We start from the raw sequence: 13,076 nt of genomic DNA on the forward strand, positions 1-13,076 counted from the left end.
GGTGAGCATCACTGAAAGAAGAGAGATGCTCACCTGACTACAGCTTTTCTAAGGCTTTTACTTTTTATACTGGATTCTAAGCTACTTGGTCTTATGCATCTTTCATTTCCTTGATCTTTGTCTTGACTGTTATTTGCGCCTCTAAAGTAAACTTTTTCAGACCACTGAGTGATTGGATATGTCAAGCCATTTACATTAGCTTCCACTCCAACACTGTGCTGTTGGCTTGCTAGGGATATGCCTCCCTTCCTTCAGGTAGTCCTCAGTTGACCAATGAAATCTTGAGGGGGTTGAACCTTTGTCTTTATTCCTGCTCAGGTGCAGAATCTTTGAGAATATAGATTAGAAAAACTAGTCACTAAAGAGAAATAGAGCTGCATTTAAAAGACTACTACAAGTGGGGTTTGCAGACACTGACTCTGTTTCCATGAGAACCAGCTGTTCTGGGTGAGTTTCTTTCTCCAACCTTTAAAAGCACTTAGGGGTTTTCTGGGCTAATGTGTGTTTCTTAGGGAAAAAAAAAACTTATAATGAAGACAGAAAGAAAATATAGAGCAAAAATAAGAAAGACAAAAACAATCCCAATATGGGTTTCCTGTGTGAGAGTTTCTCGCAGTGAGCCTGTTGGATGTGTTACACATGCTATAGAATATTCATCTTGTCTCTCTGTGATATTTCTCTTTGTGTTTGGCATTACTGAGCCTTAGAGGTTATCATGAATGCCAGTTGTGTGAAATGAGCACAACTGACAGGATTTAAAGGCTCAGACTAACCTTTTTAATCCATCTATTCCCTATTCTCCGCCTTAGGCCATGCCTCTTCTGCAAGACTGTACGACATCCTTGCTCCTCTGATGGGAGCTGCATTCATTTCCTGAATGTCAGTCAAAGCCTCCCTCCTTGAGGAGCTAGAGGAATTCAAGCTTCTCCTCCTGACTAGATGGAAAAGAGCTATAAAGAATTTTCAGAATATGATGTGTGTCAGTATTTTTGCCAGCTGTGCTTAACTTTTTCATTTCTTTAATTTATGATTCTTTTTTCTTTCCCTGTTTATGTTAAATTTATAAAATTCATTCAGAATTAAACATTTGTGAAAGATCAGTTAATTATCACAACTTTTAATTAAATAAACCCATCAACACTGAAAGATAGCTGTGTGCCAGGCATTGTTCTGAGTGCTGGGGATTCAAAATAAGACCATATCACTGCTCTCCTGGAGCTCATATCCTAGTGAGCAGAGAAACAGAAAATAAATAAATGTGTAATATGCCCAGAGAGGTTAAGTGCTATGAAACGAAGTTAGGATATAAAGAACAGCAGGTGTTGGGGAGTGTGGTTCCCATTGGATGGTCAGTAAAGTCCTCTCAGATAAGGTTATATCTGCACAGACTTCTCAAGGATATGAGGGAGGGGCCATGCTGACAGTTTGAGGAAGTGTGATCTGGTTAGAACAGTCCAGTGTGCTTCATAGTACTTTTAAAATGTAGTGCAAGGGGGCAAAGGAGAAAGCAGTGCTACTCGTTAGGAGGTTTCTGTAGCTAAGTCTGTGAACATGGATTGGCTTGGACTAGAGTGATAATAAGGGCAGTGGTGAGCAGTGATTGGATTCTGGAACAGAAGGTGAGAGTCAGCAGGAGGTGACTGTTCTCTTGACTGTTATCTATTCTGAAGATCAGGGTCAGCAGGAGTTGAGGTGAAATATGCGGGAGACAAGAGTCAAAAATGACTTAGAGGTTCTGGCCTGAGTAATTGGTAGTTGCGGTTCCCTGAAGTGGCAGGGTTGGGATAGGGTCAGGCTTGGTGGGTTGTGGAAAGGACTGGCAGTTCAATTTGGGGCTTGCTCGGTTTGAGCTGCCTGTTAGACATCCAAGCAGCTATGCTCAGGAGGCAGTTGGGCATAAGAGTCTGAAATTCAAGAGGTGAGACTGGGGCAAGAGAATCAAAATCGAGTGTCATTGGGATATAGATGGGGTTAAAGCCGTGAGACTGCGTGAAACTATCCTGGAGTGAGGGGAGAGAGGACAGGAACTGAGAACTGGGAGCTCTGGTCATCTCCACAGCAGAGGTTGGGGAGAAGAGTAGCTAGGGAGACAGAAGAAAGCCGGGAAGGACTGTTGTCCCCAAAGCAAGAGAAGTAGCCAGTCTAAAAAGGAGCACAATCTCCTTGCTAACTTCTACTGGCTAGAGTAAAATTAACACTCATAAATGACCACCATTGGATTTGAACACAGGAACATCACTGGCAGCCTTAGTGAGGTCATTTTTAGTAGACCGTTGGAAGGGAGACCCGTCAAAGGAATGGGCACAAGAGAAAACAGCTAAGAAAATGGCAGTTGTTCGCTGAATGTACAGACAACTTTCCAGAAGAGTTTTGTAATGAAAGAAGAGGGAGGGACGAGGAGGGCTTACAGCGTGATGGCAAACCTTCTAGAACTTTTGATGGTACAAGCAGCATGGCAGTACATGGGCCAGGCGTGTGCCACAACTGGCCTAGAGGAAGCTGTGAATGAAAGGAGTGCATTTCTATTTCTCAAGCTAAGAGCAGTACCAATGTATGGTATTTGTGTGCTGATGGGAAGGATTAACCAGTAGACAGAGAAGATATAAAACTGCAGGAATGAGGTTGTAGGCAGAAGGGGTTGACATCAAGTACACACGTGGCATATCGGGAGGGCAGAATGTACTGATACAGATACAGGTGGGGTGATGGTAGGTTTGTGGTGAAAACGGGGGGCGGAAGAGTTGGGGGCTTGAGGAAGGAGCTAAGTAACGTAACAGTGGAAGAGTGAATTGATGACAGCAGTGGTGCTCATGTCACCCTCCTCTAGTATCCTATGTCCAGGGGAAATAGAATTCCTTGCCCTAAAATACCTGTTAACTGTCCTGTTTCTGTAATCTACTAAAGACCAAAATTCTGAAATATTCTTTGAAAAAGTAAAACTTAGATCTTTTGTATTGTGCAAGGTATAACACAAACTGAATTTTAAGAGGGGTTAATTGTTCTTGAAAAATGTTCCAATTCTGCTGCAAAAATTAAGTACCTAAGTACAGAGTTTCACACACAAGAGATAATAATTGGTCCATGCATTAAGGAGAGAACTCAGCTACTAGTGTGAAGCCTACAACCTACTACTCTGAAAAGAAAGACCTGACCTTCATCATCAAGAACGGTATCAGTTCAGTACACGTGCATCTTGCATTTTAAACAAGATATGGTATATGTATGCATTAAACAGTACTGCATTCATTTTTTAATGTAGCTGATGGTTTTCTTTTTGTAAAAATAAAACAGATTTTGTTGGAGCCAGGTGTGATCCAGGATGTATTAGCGGCTGGCAGCCACCTACAGCTGTTGGAGCTTCTCAATTTATGTTCCCACTATCTCATCCAGGTATGTGCGCTTGCATTTTGCTAATATGCCCTTTCCATCCCTTCCCCTGTGGTCCTAAACTGTCCCCGCCAACTGGAACCCACTGACATGTAAAGTGTGTGTGTGTGTGTGTGTGTGTGTGTGTGAGAATTTCTCCAGGATACAAGCAAAAGGCTCCTAGGAGGACAGGTGCAATTCTTGTGCTCTATCACAGATGAGAGCTTTTTCCCTCATCCCCTGTGCCTATTCCAGCTCCCCGCTACCCTCTGGTGGAAGATGAGTTCAACACCCATTCGCAGGCTTCCCTGTGGGGTCCTGGGGAGTTGACACTGAAAAGGTTCATGGTCTTAAGTAGTTTTGTTTAATTCTGTAAATGGACACAAATGCAAAGAAAGTCATATAGTCACTGAAGATTTCAGTAACAATAGCTAATATATCACAAAACCATATATAATTAGCCATCATGTGAACTTCCCAGGCAGTAAAAACGAGAAAGGATGAGTGAGCTGTGCATTTTTCCCCTTACTTGCTGACTGGTCAGGAAAGTCCCATGAAAGGAGGGAAGAGAAAGTTCCTGTCCATTGAAGACCTACTGTGTGTTCACTTATATTTCACATTCAGTCCGCACAGCAACTTTGCACAGGAAAAGTGAAAGATCAGAAATCTGAAGTTACATAGCTTATTTTGGGCAGTATGGCTGGTTAGTGGTAGGTCTTTCTGATTCCAAAGGTCATTTTTCCTCTTGGACAAAAGCGCTTTGATAGGTAATAGGCAATGGGACATGTAGGGCAGCCTTATGGCTGTGAGGCTCTTTTATTTTAGAGAGTCATGACAAATTTCCTACTTGGGGATTGTCCCATTTGTCCTACTGATTTGACTTTTACTTGCATTTGTTATAGCATTATAAGTACAATGAAAATTAATTTAAAAATAATAAATCTGTACAATTTAATTCTATTATCTTTGTGCATGTGACATATTGAGCAGAAAAATTTGATTTTCTTGCCCACTTTATCTTCCTTCAGAATCATTTTGTCTAATTCTAAGTATGCCCTTTATCACTGACCTCTGTTACCTGCTAGGTAGTTTACAAAGCTCTTTCTTATAATGAATCATTGCATCTTCCCAGCAGCCCTAGGAAATAGGGACCAATGCTTCCCAGGAAGGCAGCCATGTTCACCTAAGGAGAAACTCAAATACTGTATCTGAAATTTTTATCATTACCTCAGCACACTTAATTTATCAGTAAATGTGGAACTGTTTTCATCTTGTTTTCCTTCTTTTTCCCTCTCAATATTGTTGGCAGGTGTTGGAAAGTTGTTTCTAATTGTTTTCTGCCAATAGCAAATGGGAATCATACAGAAAGATTACAGGACCTCAAAAGTGTATGTTTGACTTGTGAAACTGAAATTACTTCTATTTAACATTTCTACATCAAATACTGCAACTTGAGCTTTAAGCATTATTCATTTTTCCCATGGCAGATAATGCAAGTTGACCAAAGTTTGGTTGTAGTGTTAATTATCATGATGTACCTTATAAATGCTGTGTATATACAGAGGTGTGTATACTTACACCTGCAATTATCTGTAAAAGAGAATTCCAGGTGAACACTGGAAATGTGTGTGTAATTTCCCCTACCTGATCTGATGAATTTTTGAGATTCTGTGTGACTTGTATACTTTGACCTTTAAAAACCCTTGCATTCCATTATGTTGCTGAACTAAAGAGCAAATTGCATACAGATTTATCTGTGTACAGTTATCATTCAGGTTTCTTGAACAGTCGTTAAAACATTCACTGTCTTTTGATAAATAAGTTTTTATTTAATTCTCTCATGTAACTTTTCCTTTTATCTGTCTACATTCTTTTTTAAATTAAATTTTATCTTTGATTACTGCAAGGTTGCAGACTTACACAGGAAAGTTGGACTATATGAGAACCCAAACCATGAATATGTGGAAATTATCATTACTTCATTTTTAAATATATATACCCTGCTTGTCAGTTTCCAGATTGAGACAGTTTGCTTTTATGTTTTTGACACAGTTCCATAGACACACATGTTTCATTTTTTGGCAGTATTGCTCAACTGATTTTTAAATTTCATGTAGGGCCATTTTATTGAATATATGAACTAAATTTTTGTTAAAATGAAAAATCCCCAGGTCTTAAAATATACCTTGAAACTGTGTCCTATTAATTAATGCTAACATAGTTTTCCTCCATGTTTGGTACTTTGACCAACTAGGGGTTTTTGAAACCCTTTTCCTCATTGAGATACCTGGTATGTATTATTTTGTTGTCATTACATTTTCACTCTTTCTTTGATTTTCCTGCTAAAGAGGTGTGAAGGGTGGACCCTCCACCCCAAGGCCCCGGTGTCCTCCAGTGCTCGGGACTAAGTACCCTCTCTGAGGAGAATCCCTGGGCAGGAGCTTCTGACCCCACCCTCACCGCACCTTCAGCTTTTGCCTTGGCTTGAAGCTCCTCTCAGTAACGTGATGCTCTGAGGAGCAAAGGTGACACAATGCACTTTAATGATCACCCAGGGTAGCTAGTGGAACCTTCCAAACCAGATTAACATCCTCCTTCTAAATCTGAATGAAAAGTACATCTTGGGGCCACTGTGGGCTTTTTCTTCTTGCTTTTCCTCAGGGAGACTACTGAGAGCAGGGACCCCAAACCCTGAGCAGGAACAGTGGGATCTGTGTCAAGGACAGCTATTGCATTACCCCCGAAGACTGAGGCCTTCGCCCAGGTTCTCCAAGCAAAGCATGTTTGTGGGAATAAGGGAGAGCCTGGGTATGAGCATAATGCTAATAGATGTGGGGAAGAGGTGGCCATAAGTGTGTCCATCCAATCCAGAGAGTGGATTTACAAACCCTTGCAGTTTGCATCCTTCTCACCCACTTTGCAGTAGCATTGCATAGGACGCTCTCCCAGGCAGCCTGTCATGTCGGTGTATTATTAAGCATGACCTGTCAGACATTGATTTGCTATTGAAGACCCACAGGTGAGATCCAGTACCAAATGAAACGTGACTATCTGCTTGAGTCTTCCTTGTTTATTGGTCTTTCCTAAATAATGTCACCTGAAAGATGTTCCGATTCATTAAGGAGCAGTTACTGTCTTTAAAGTGGATCTCACAATATGGATAAATGATCTCGCTTTTCAGAGCATGTGTGTTTGCATACATCCCATTCACTATTTTATATATCATAAAGGAAACCCTGTGATACCACTTTCCAGAATGGTGGGCTATGGCAGTGATGGGGAACCTTTCAGTGATACAAAGAGCACATGTGCCATAGGTTTGACATCACAGTGGTACAGCGATTCCTGGATGTCCACTGGTTTACTGTGTTCTTCATGTAAATATTACAAATCTTTGGAATCTCAGCTGGTTTCCCAAGTCTTGAGTTTTCCCAGATGGTTTCTGATGATTGAACATCAGTAATACATCTAAATATCACATGGGCAATTCAAATATCATAGATGAAACCCTTCTCTGCTGATGGTACTGTTGATCTGCTTGTTATCTAGAGATTTGGATACAGTTTCAGATGCCTTCATCACCACCACATCAAATCAATCACCAAGTTAGAGTTTATGTCACAAGTATTTATCACATCTAATCCTTTTCTCCATCGCTGTTACTGTCTTTTTAAAGACCCTCAGTATTGCTTAAATGTTCTAATTATAGCTCATAATATCCTTCTAAGGGGGTAACCTGTTTCTACCCTCTCTCCATGCCAAATTATAATCCCTTGAGCACTATTATCTTTCCCAGGGAAGGGAGCCAACATTTATCCAGGAGCTATCAGCACTGAGTGTTTTGCAAAGATTCACAGTTCCATTCTGCTAAGTAATCCCTTAAGGCAAGTGGGTACAGTTTTCTTTTTACAGATGGAGGAATTCAGATTTAGAAGGAGGATGTTAATCTGGTTTGGAAGCTGCCACTAGCTACCCTGGGTGATGATTAAAGTGCATTATGTCACCTACAGAAAATCTTCAGCCTTATCTGCATAGTCAGGCCGCTGCCACACTGTACTCAGTGCTTCTCCTGGTGCACTTTGCTCCAGATCCTAGGGCAGACCTCTTGACCTCTTGAGACTTGCGTTCAGGGAGACCAGGTGGAGGAGATCCTCAGTGACCAGCAAAGATGTCGGGCCTTCTTTAGACTGCACCAGGGAGCAGGAGTTGAGAAAGCATAAATATACACAGGTGTACACACACACACACACACACACACACACACATGAACCATCTCCTTTGCTGGTGCTCAGGCTCATAAAGTCGGGGGTAGCAGCAACTGGATTTTGCGTTGTATCTCCTGAAAATGATACACTAGGAGCCACAGGCCTTGCTAGATTTTTTCTTATACTAGCTTTCTTAAAAAAAAAAAAAAAAAAAAGCTTTGTTCCTTTTGTATTTTGTACCACTTCCTCCAGATACTATATTCTGTTGCTTAACAACTGTTCCTTATGTTCTACAAGCATTACAGCCTTTACAGTGATATACAGCTTAAATATATTAACAAAACGAGCATCACATAGACTTTTCCAATAAAACCACCAAAGTGGTGCATATATAAACTCCCTTTGATAGGAGTGTATTTCTACTATCTATTCCACGCAGCAGGTGGCAGTGTGAATCCACCAGAATTCAGTAGTTAATTTAAAGCGAAAATCAGAAAAAATGAAAAATTATTTATTTTCCTGCATATTAGTCTTCTGACCTAATCAGTAAAAAAGTCATTATTCACACCACACTGGGCAATATGCATTGTAATTTTTAACAAATAATAGGAAACTGTTAATGTGTTCACAGGAAATACAGTTTTGTCTTGGGCTTCTGTGGTCATTTATCACCGCACTTTGTGAAATCAGTCATTTGTTCTAATTTGAATGTAAATGACTCTAAGGTTTTACAAATAAGGTGACAGACTCACATAAATGTAATTGCAGGGTTCATCTCCCTCTTTTTATATATCACTCATTAGGTTATGAATTAAATACATCGTATTAAACCAGGGGCATGTCCAATGATGATATTGTAATGGCAAATTACTCTATGCTATTAGAGGTGTATTTTTTATGCATGGACATTAATTTGTCATTAAGCGGCATTAGTTTAGCACTTTTATGAGAAAGACGTGACCTGCAAGAGGAGACGTGCTGCTGGGATGTGAGAGGAAGGGGACGAAAGGGTATAGGTAGAGCATTTTATCACGGTAGGGAAAACAGAGGGTTGTTTGTTTTGTTTTCTGCTTTTACAAGCCTGAAAGATCATTTCCCCAGATTGAAGGCATTGTTCTGTTTACACTGTGTACATTGGATCATTTACTGAGGCAAAGCCCACAGTCTTAGTATTCATCATTCAAAAGCCAAGAACTAAAATAAGGGAAGCATTTAGGGTGGGAAGCAGCTAAATCTCTTCCTTTGTGGCTGATGCTTATTTAGCATCTCTTGTCTTCATTTAGTTCTACACTCCGTGGGCTGCAGGGAGAATTGTCATTTTCTGTCTTCAATGAAAGTACAAAGGTTTAAAGAATGTTCTCTCATGAGGGCACTCCTGAGACTTCTGGGTAATTTCATTCCTTTTTCATTATAAAAGCCTATTTTATTGATTTTATTTTCACTAAAATGATATCTTTCTACTTTGAACATTGAGAATCACTAGATCCTTGAACCACCTCTACCAACGCTGCGCGAAACTGAGTGGTACTTCTTTGTCATTGGGTGCAAGGCGTAATATGATTGGATGATGTCTCACCAACCCCAGTGACACTTCAGAGCTTTGGAAAACGGCGAGATCACCACACTCAGATTTTACACCTTATCCCCTCCCTTCCTCCACATTGCGTGAGCTCACCATACTTGAGGGGATGAAAGCTGCCTCTGTTCAATAATTTTCTCTGCCTATTATGGTAGAAGAAATAGATTAGTGGCCTCCCATTAGCTTTACCCATTGAATATACATTTTTAAAGTTGGAAATACTTTCTATGGCAATTGAATCTGTCACTGAGGAGCTGACATAGTGTATATTATAATAGATTTATCATTTTAAACTAAGTAATACTATAATGACTTATAGGAGGTTATCCTTCTAAACAATATATTATTATAATTTTAATTATTAAATTAATCGTGTTGTCCAAATACATAATATATAGTGGGTGTCCTGAATAGAATAATTTATACTCAAGGTTGGGAAGTTATAACTCATGCTCATTTTTCTCCCACATGAAGCCATTTTTTTCTACATTAGAGAAGAAAAATGATTGCACCCACATATATATTTAATATGACCCTAACCAAAGACACTAATTGAGTGCCATCCTATAGTTCATAAGCACTAATGCTCTTGTATTTGGAGAAAGTTTGTTTAGAAAATATAATACAAACTGTGTAATATTTTAGATTTTTTAAGAAGTGAAAATGGTCAGAAAGGATAGAAACATATCAGACCTATTACACCATAACCGACTGCTAATTATTTGTTCTAATCAGGAGTATTTGCTGTCTGGCATGTTTAATCCAGAATATCGTATTTGCCAAATATCATTCATATTTGGCTCTGAAATGCATCAGAGGATCATTAGTAGCCTTTTGAGGGGCCCAATTAATTTTTTCTTATGCAATTATGTTGGTTTTTATTCCCTAAGCCCACACCAAAGGATGCCGTAAGTGACAGCCCAGAGGCTTTCTAGCTGGCTAGGGAAGTCATCTTGGCATTTTGATATGTTATGTGGGTAATTTAGGATGGATGTATTTTCTTTGTGAGTTTTTAAAGGAAGGAAAAGAAACCTTGATGCCTTTTTTTCTAATATTGATAATTTCTATTTTAATCTAACTCTAGTTGGGCAGTTTAAAAATCATTTTTAGCCTGAAACTTTCTACCCCAATATAAAATGTTTCCGGTGTCATATAAATACGACAGCTCAGAATCAGCGCATATAGCAAACAGAGTGAATCTCAATTCCATTATTGATACTTGGAAAATAGAAGACGTTAAAAAAAAATCTCTCTTTCATGTGAGATGCTTGTTCTCCCACCATGCTCTACCTGCAAATATTTGTCCTCATAATGAAATGTCTGCCCTCTTCTCTGAGGCTGAGCCACATTTCCGGTTCTTATTCTGTAGGTTTTACCACCTGTGTTGCCTGTGGTCTCACACTCCTTCTCCACTGTCCTTTCAGTGTGCAGATAGGATCAATGAGCTGGGAGAAATGTTTTTTTCTTCTCTCGTTGCCACAGCCCTGTCCCTTCCTTACTAATGACCGTACCATAGGCATTGTCTGCATTCCCCTGTTCTCTTTCATTCTTCAGCCCTGTATTCAACTCAGTCTCACGCCTCACTACTCCTCAGCAGCTGTTTCAACAAAGGTCACCAAAGCCCCCTAACTGTGAGACTCAGAGCCTCTCATGGTACCTTAACATGGGGGTGCCGGAAGATTTTGATACTGGTAGCTCTATTCTTTTCTGCACCTCTTCCCTTGGGACTTTCTTCTAGTTCTCTTCCTATTCCTTCTTAGTTCTTCTACAGATAGTTTCTCCCATTGGTGCCTTGAATATTCTTCAGGACCCAGGACCACTGCGCAAGTGCTCATGTCTTCTGTTCTTCGTCACTCTTTCATCCCTCTTTGGAGGTTCTTCATCCCAGCCCTCTCTGAGCTCCAGCCATAAGCGTTCAGGCAGCATTTGCCCTTGCCATCCTACATACAGTCCAGGTTTGTCTTCACCCACTTGCACACACCTGTCCCTCTTCCCCATCTGGGTTAAAGGACCATCATCTTTTTGGTCACCCAAGCCAGAAACGTTGGCATTGAAAGGTCTAGATGCAGGTATTTCCCGATACTTAACCTTCTTTGTACAAAGTCTTCTTCTCCGTGGATTCTACCTTACGTCCTTTTAGTCACCCACACCAGCAGTCTTACACTGCACCCTGATTTCATGAATTTATTGGTTTAGTCTCAATGAGTAGTACTCAAGTGTGCTGCTGCGTTTTCTTCTCATTGTTCCTGACATCGTTTAAGTTTGGACGATGTTTACGGACGTTCCCACAGAGATACAAGTGCGCTCCCTGCCTGTAGTTTAATGCTAAACAGTATTGTGCAGTCTAAATTATTGTTCTGAGCCACAAAATAGTCTATTTCCCTACAACCCAAGATATTTCCTCATCTCCTGGTTGCAGACTAGTTTTACAACCCTGCCTTTTCTCATTCTTCTATCCTTGCACTCTTCCTGTATGCCAACAATAACGTTTTACCATGTTCAACCAAATGGCTATTTGGCACTTTTTCCTGGATATTCCACAGGCACTTGGACTTCTTCAGTGAATCAATCCAGAAACTGAAGTGTCCTCCTAGAGTCCCCCTCTCCCTGTGCTCCACACATGCTGTCACTGAGACCTTCCCACTCAACCCCTTAACTTTGTAGTCTCTCTTACTCTATTTTCATTACCTTTGACTTAATTCAGACCCTCATTACTTACTTTCTGGACTAAAGAAACTTTCTGCAAACTGATGGAGCTGCCTTCACTCTTGCTCCACTCCAGTTCCTCCTCCAAAATTCTGTTTGATTGAGTTTGAAAGGTATTTTTTTGTCCATGAAAAATTCTCTTTGATTGATTCAGAAAACCAACCTGATTATGGCACACTCTTGCTTAAAATCATTCATTATTCAGTGGCTTCGTATAGCCTTGAAGATTAGTTTTATTCCTTAGTTTGGTACACAAAGCCTGTCTTTGTTAAATGTAACTTTAGCTTTATTTATTTTTTGACAGTTTACTACTTGTGCTATACCACAGTCACTGTGAACTTCGTATATTTTCTTATACCTAAACTCTATACCTTCTCTGGATTATTTTTCCCTCACTTTGTCACCTTCTGAATTCCTGCAAATGCTTAGCTTACCTGTTATCTCCTCTTCCACAGGTGCTTCAAAAGTTTACCCAGTGAAGTTAGATTACCCTCTTTTCTTTACTTATGGGCATTGTTCTAGGAGGCTAATTCCAATCAAAAAGATTAATTGTTATCAGTCTCTGCAAAATATAAGCTCCATCTCAAGATTATGGGACCTTGGACAAGTTACTTAACCTCTTTGACCCTCACTCCTCACCTGTGAAATATAAACATGCCACTCTTTATGCAACCTACCTCTTAGGGATGTTGAAGGGTTAGATGACAGTACATAGAAAGTTCCCCTGCAACACGGTGACCGGCACTAGGCAGGTCCCCTAAAAGCCAGAGCCAATATAATGTGATGCTTCTCTTGTGCTAATGTACTGACTCAGCTCTGGTAAACTTTGAGACAGTATTTGGCAGCATATGGTGATGGGGGCAGAATTTTTTATTGCAGATGATGGCTGTATTTCTGCGCTCCCTTCCTACTGGATTTCTGGCTTACTAAAGACTTTCCCACAGAACAATATAAAATTATTCTTGAGCCTTGGATATTATGCATATAATTAACTATGAAAATGTACCAGTAATCTAATTGTGAAATTACTGTGTTATACAGCACAAATATATTTATATAGGGCTCTAAAATATATTTAAATAGGCTTTTCAAAACTTCCAGATAGAGCATTCTGTAATTTTTCTTACATTTGTTGAATTGTTGCTAGCATTTTGTTTTAGTTTAATTAAACTGTATCATATATTTATATTTGATACACAAATATACATTTACAGTTGTCC

General features: G+C 39.9%; 1 protein-coding gene across 7 annotated transcripts in view; it reads left to right on the forward strand.

Moving 5' to 3' along the window:
* The window catches only part of Klhl32 (kelch-like family member 32), a 196,728-nt gene that overhangs the window by 118,230 nt on the left and 65,422 nt on the right, over nucleotides 1-13,076 (forward strand). For all 7 annotated transcript variants that reach the window (XM_005377793.1, XM_013510927.1, XM_013510928.1 and 4 more), the window contains one exon: nucleotides 3,292-3,390. In XM_005377793.1, the coding sequence (XP_005377850.1) occupies nucleotides 3,292-3,390 (99 nt within the window). The remainder of the gene's footprint in view (nucleotides 1-3,291; nucleotides 3,391-13,076) is intronic.

Source organism: Chinchilla lanigera, unplaced genomic scaffold (genome assembly GCF_000276665.1).
Source record: "Chinchilla lanigera isolate Chin_1 unplaced genomic scaffold, ChiLan1.0 scaffold00010, whole genome shotgun sequence".
Lineage (NCBI taxonomy): Eukaryota > Metazoa > Chordata > Mammalia > Rodentia > Chinchillidae > Chinchilla > Chinchilla lanigera.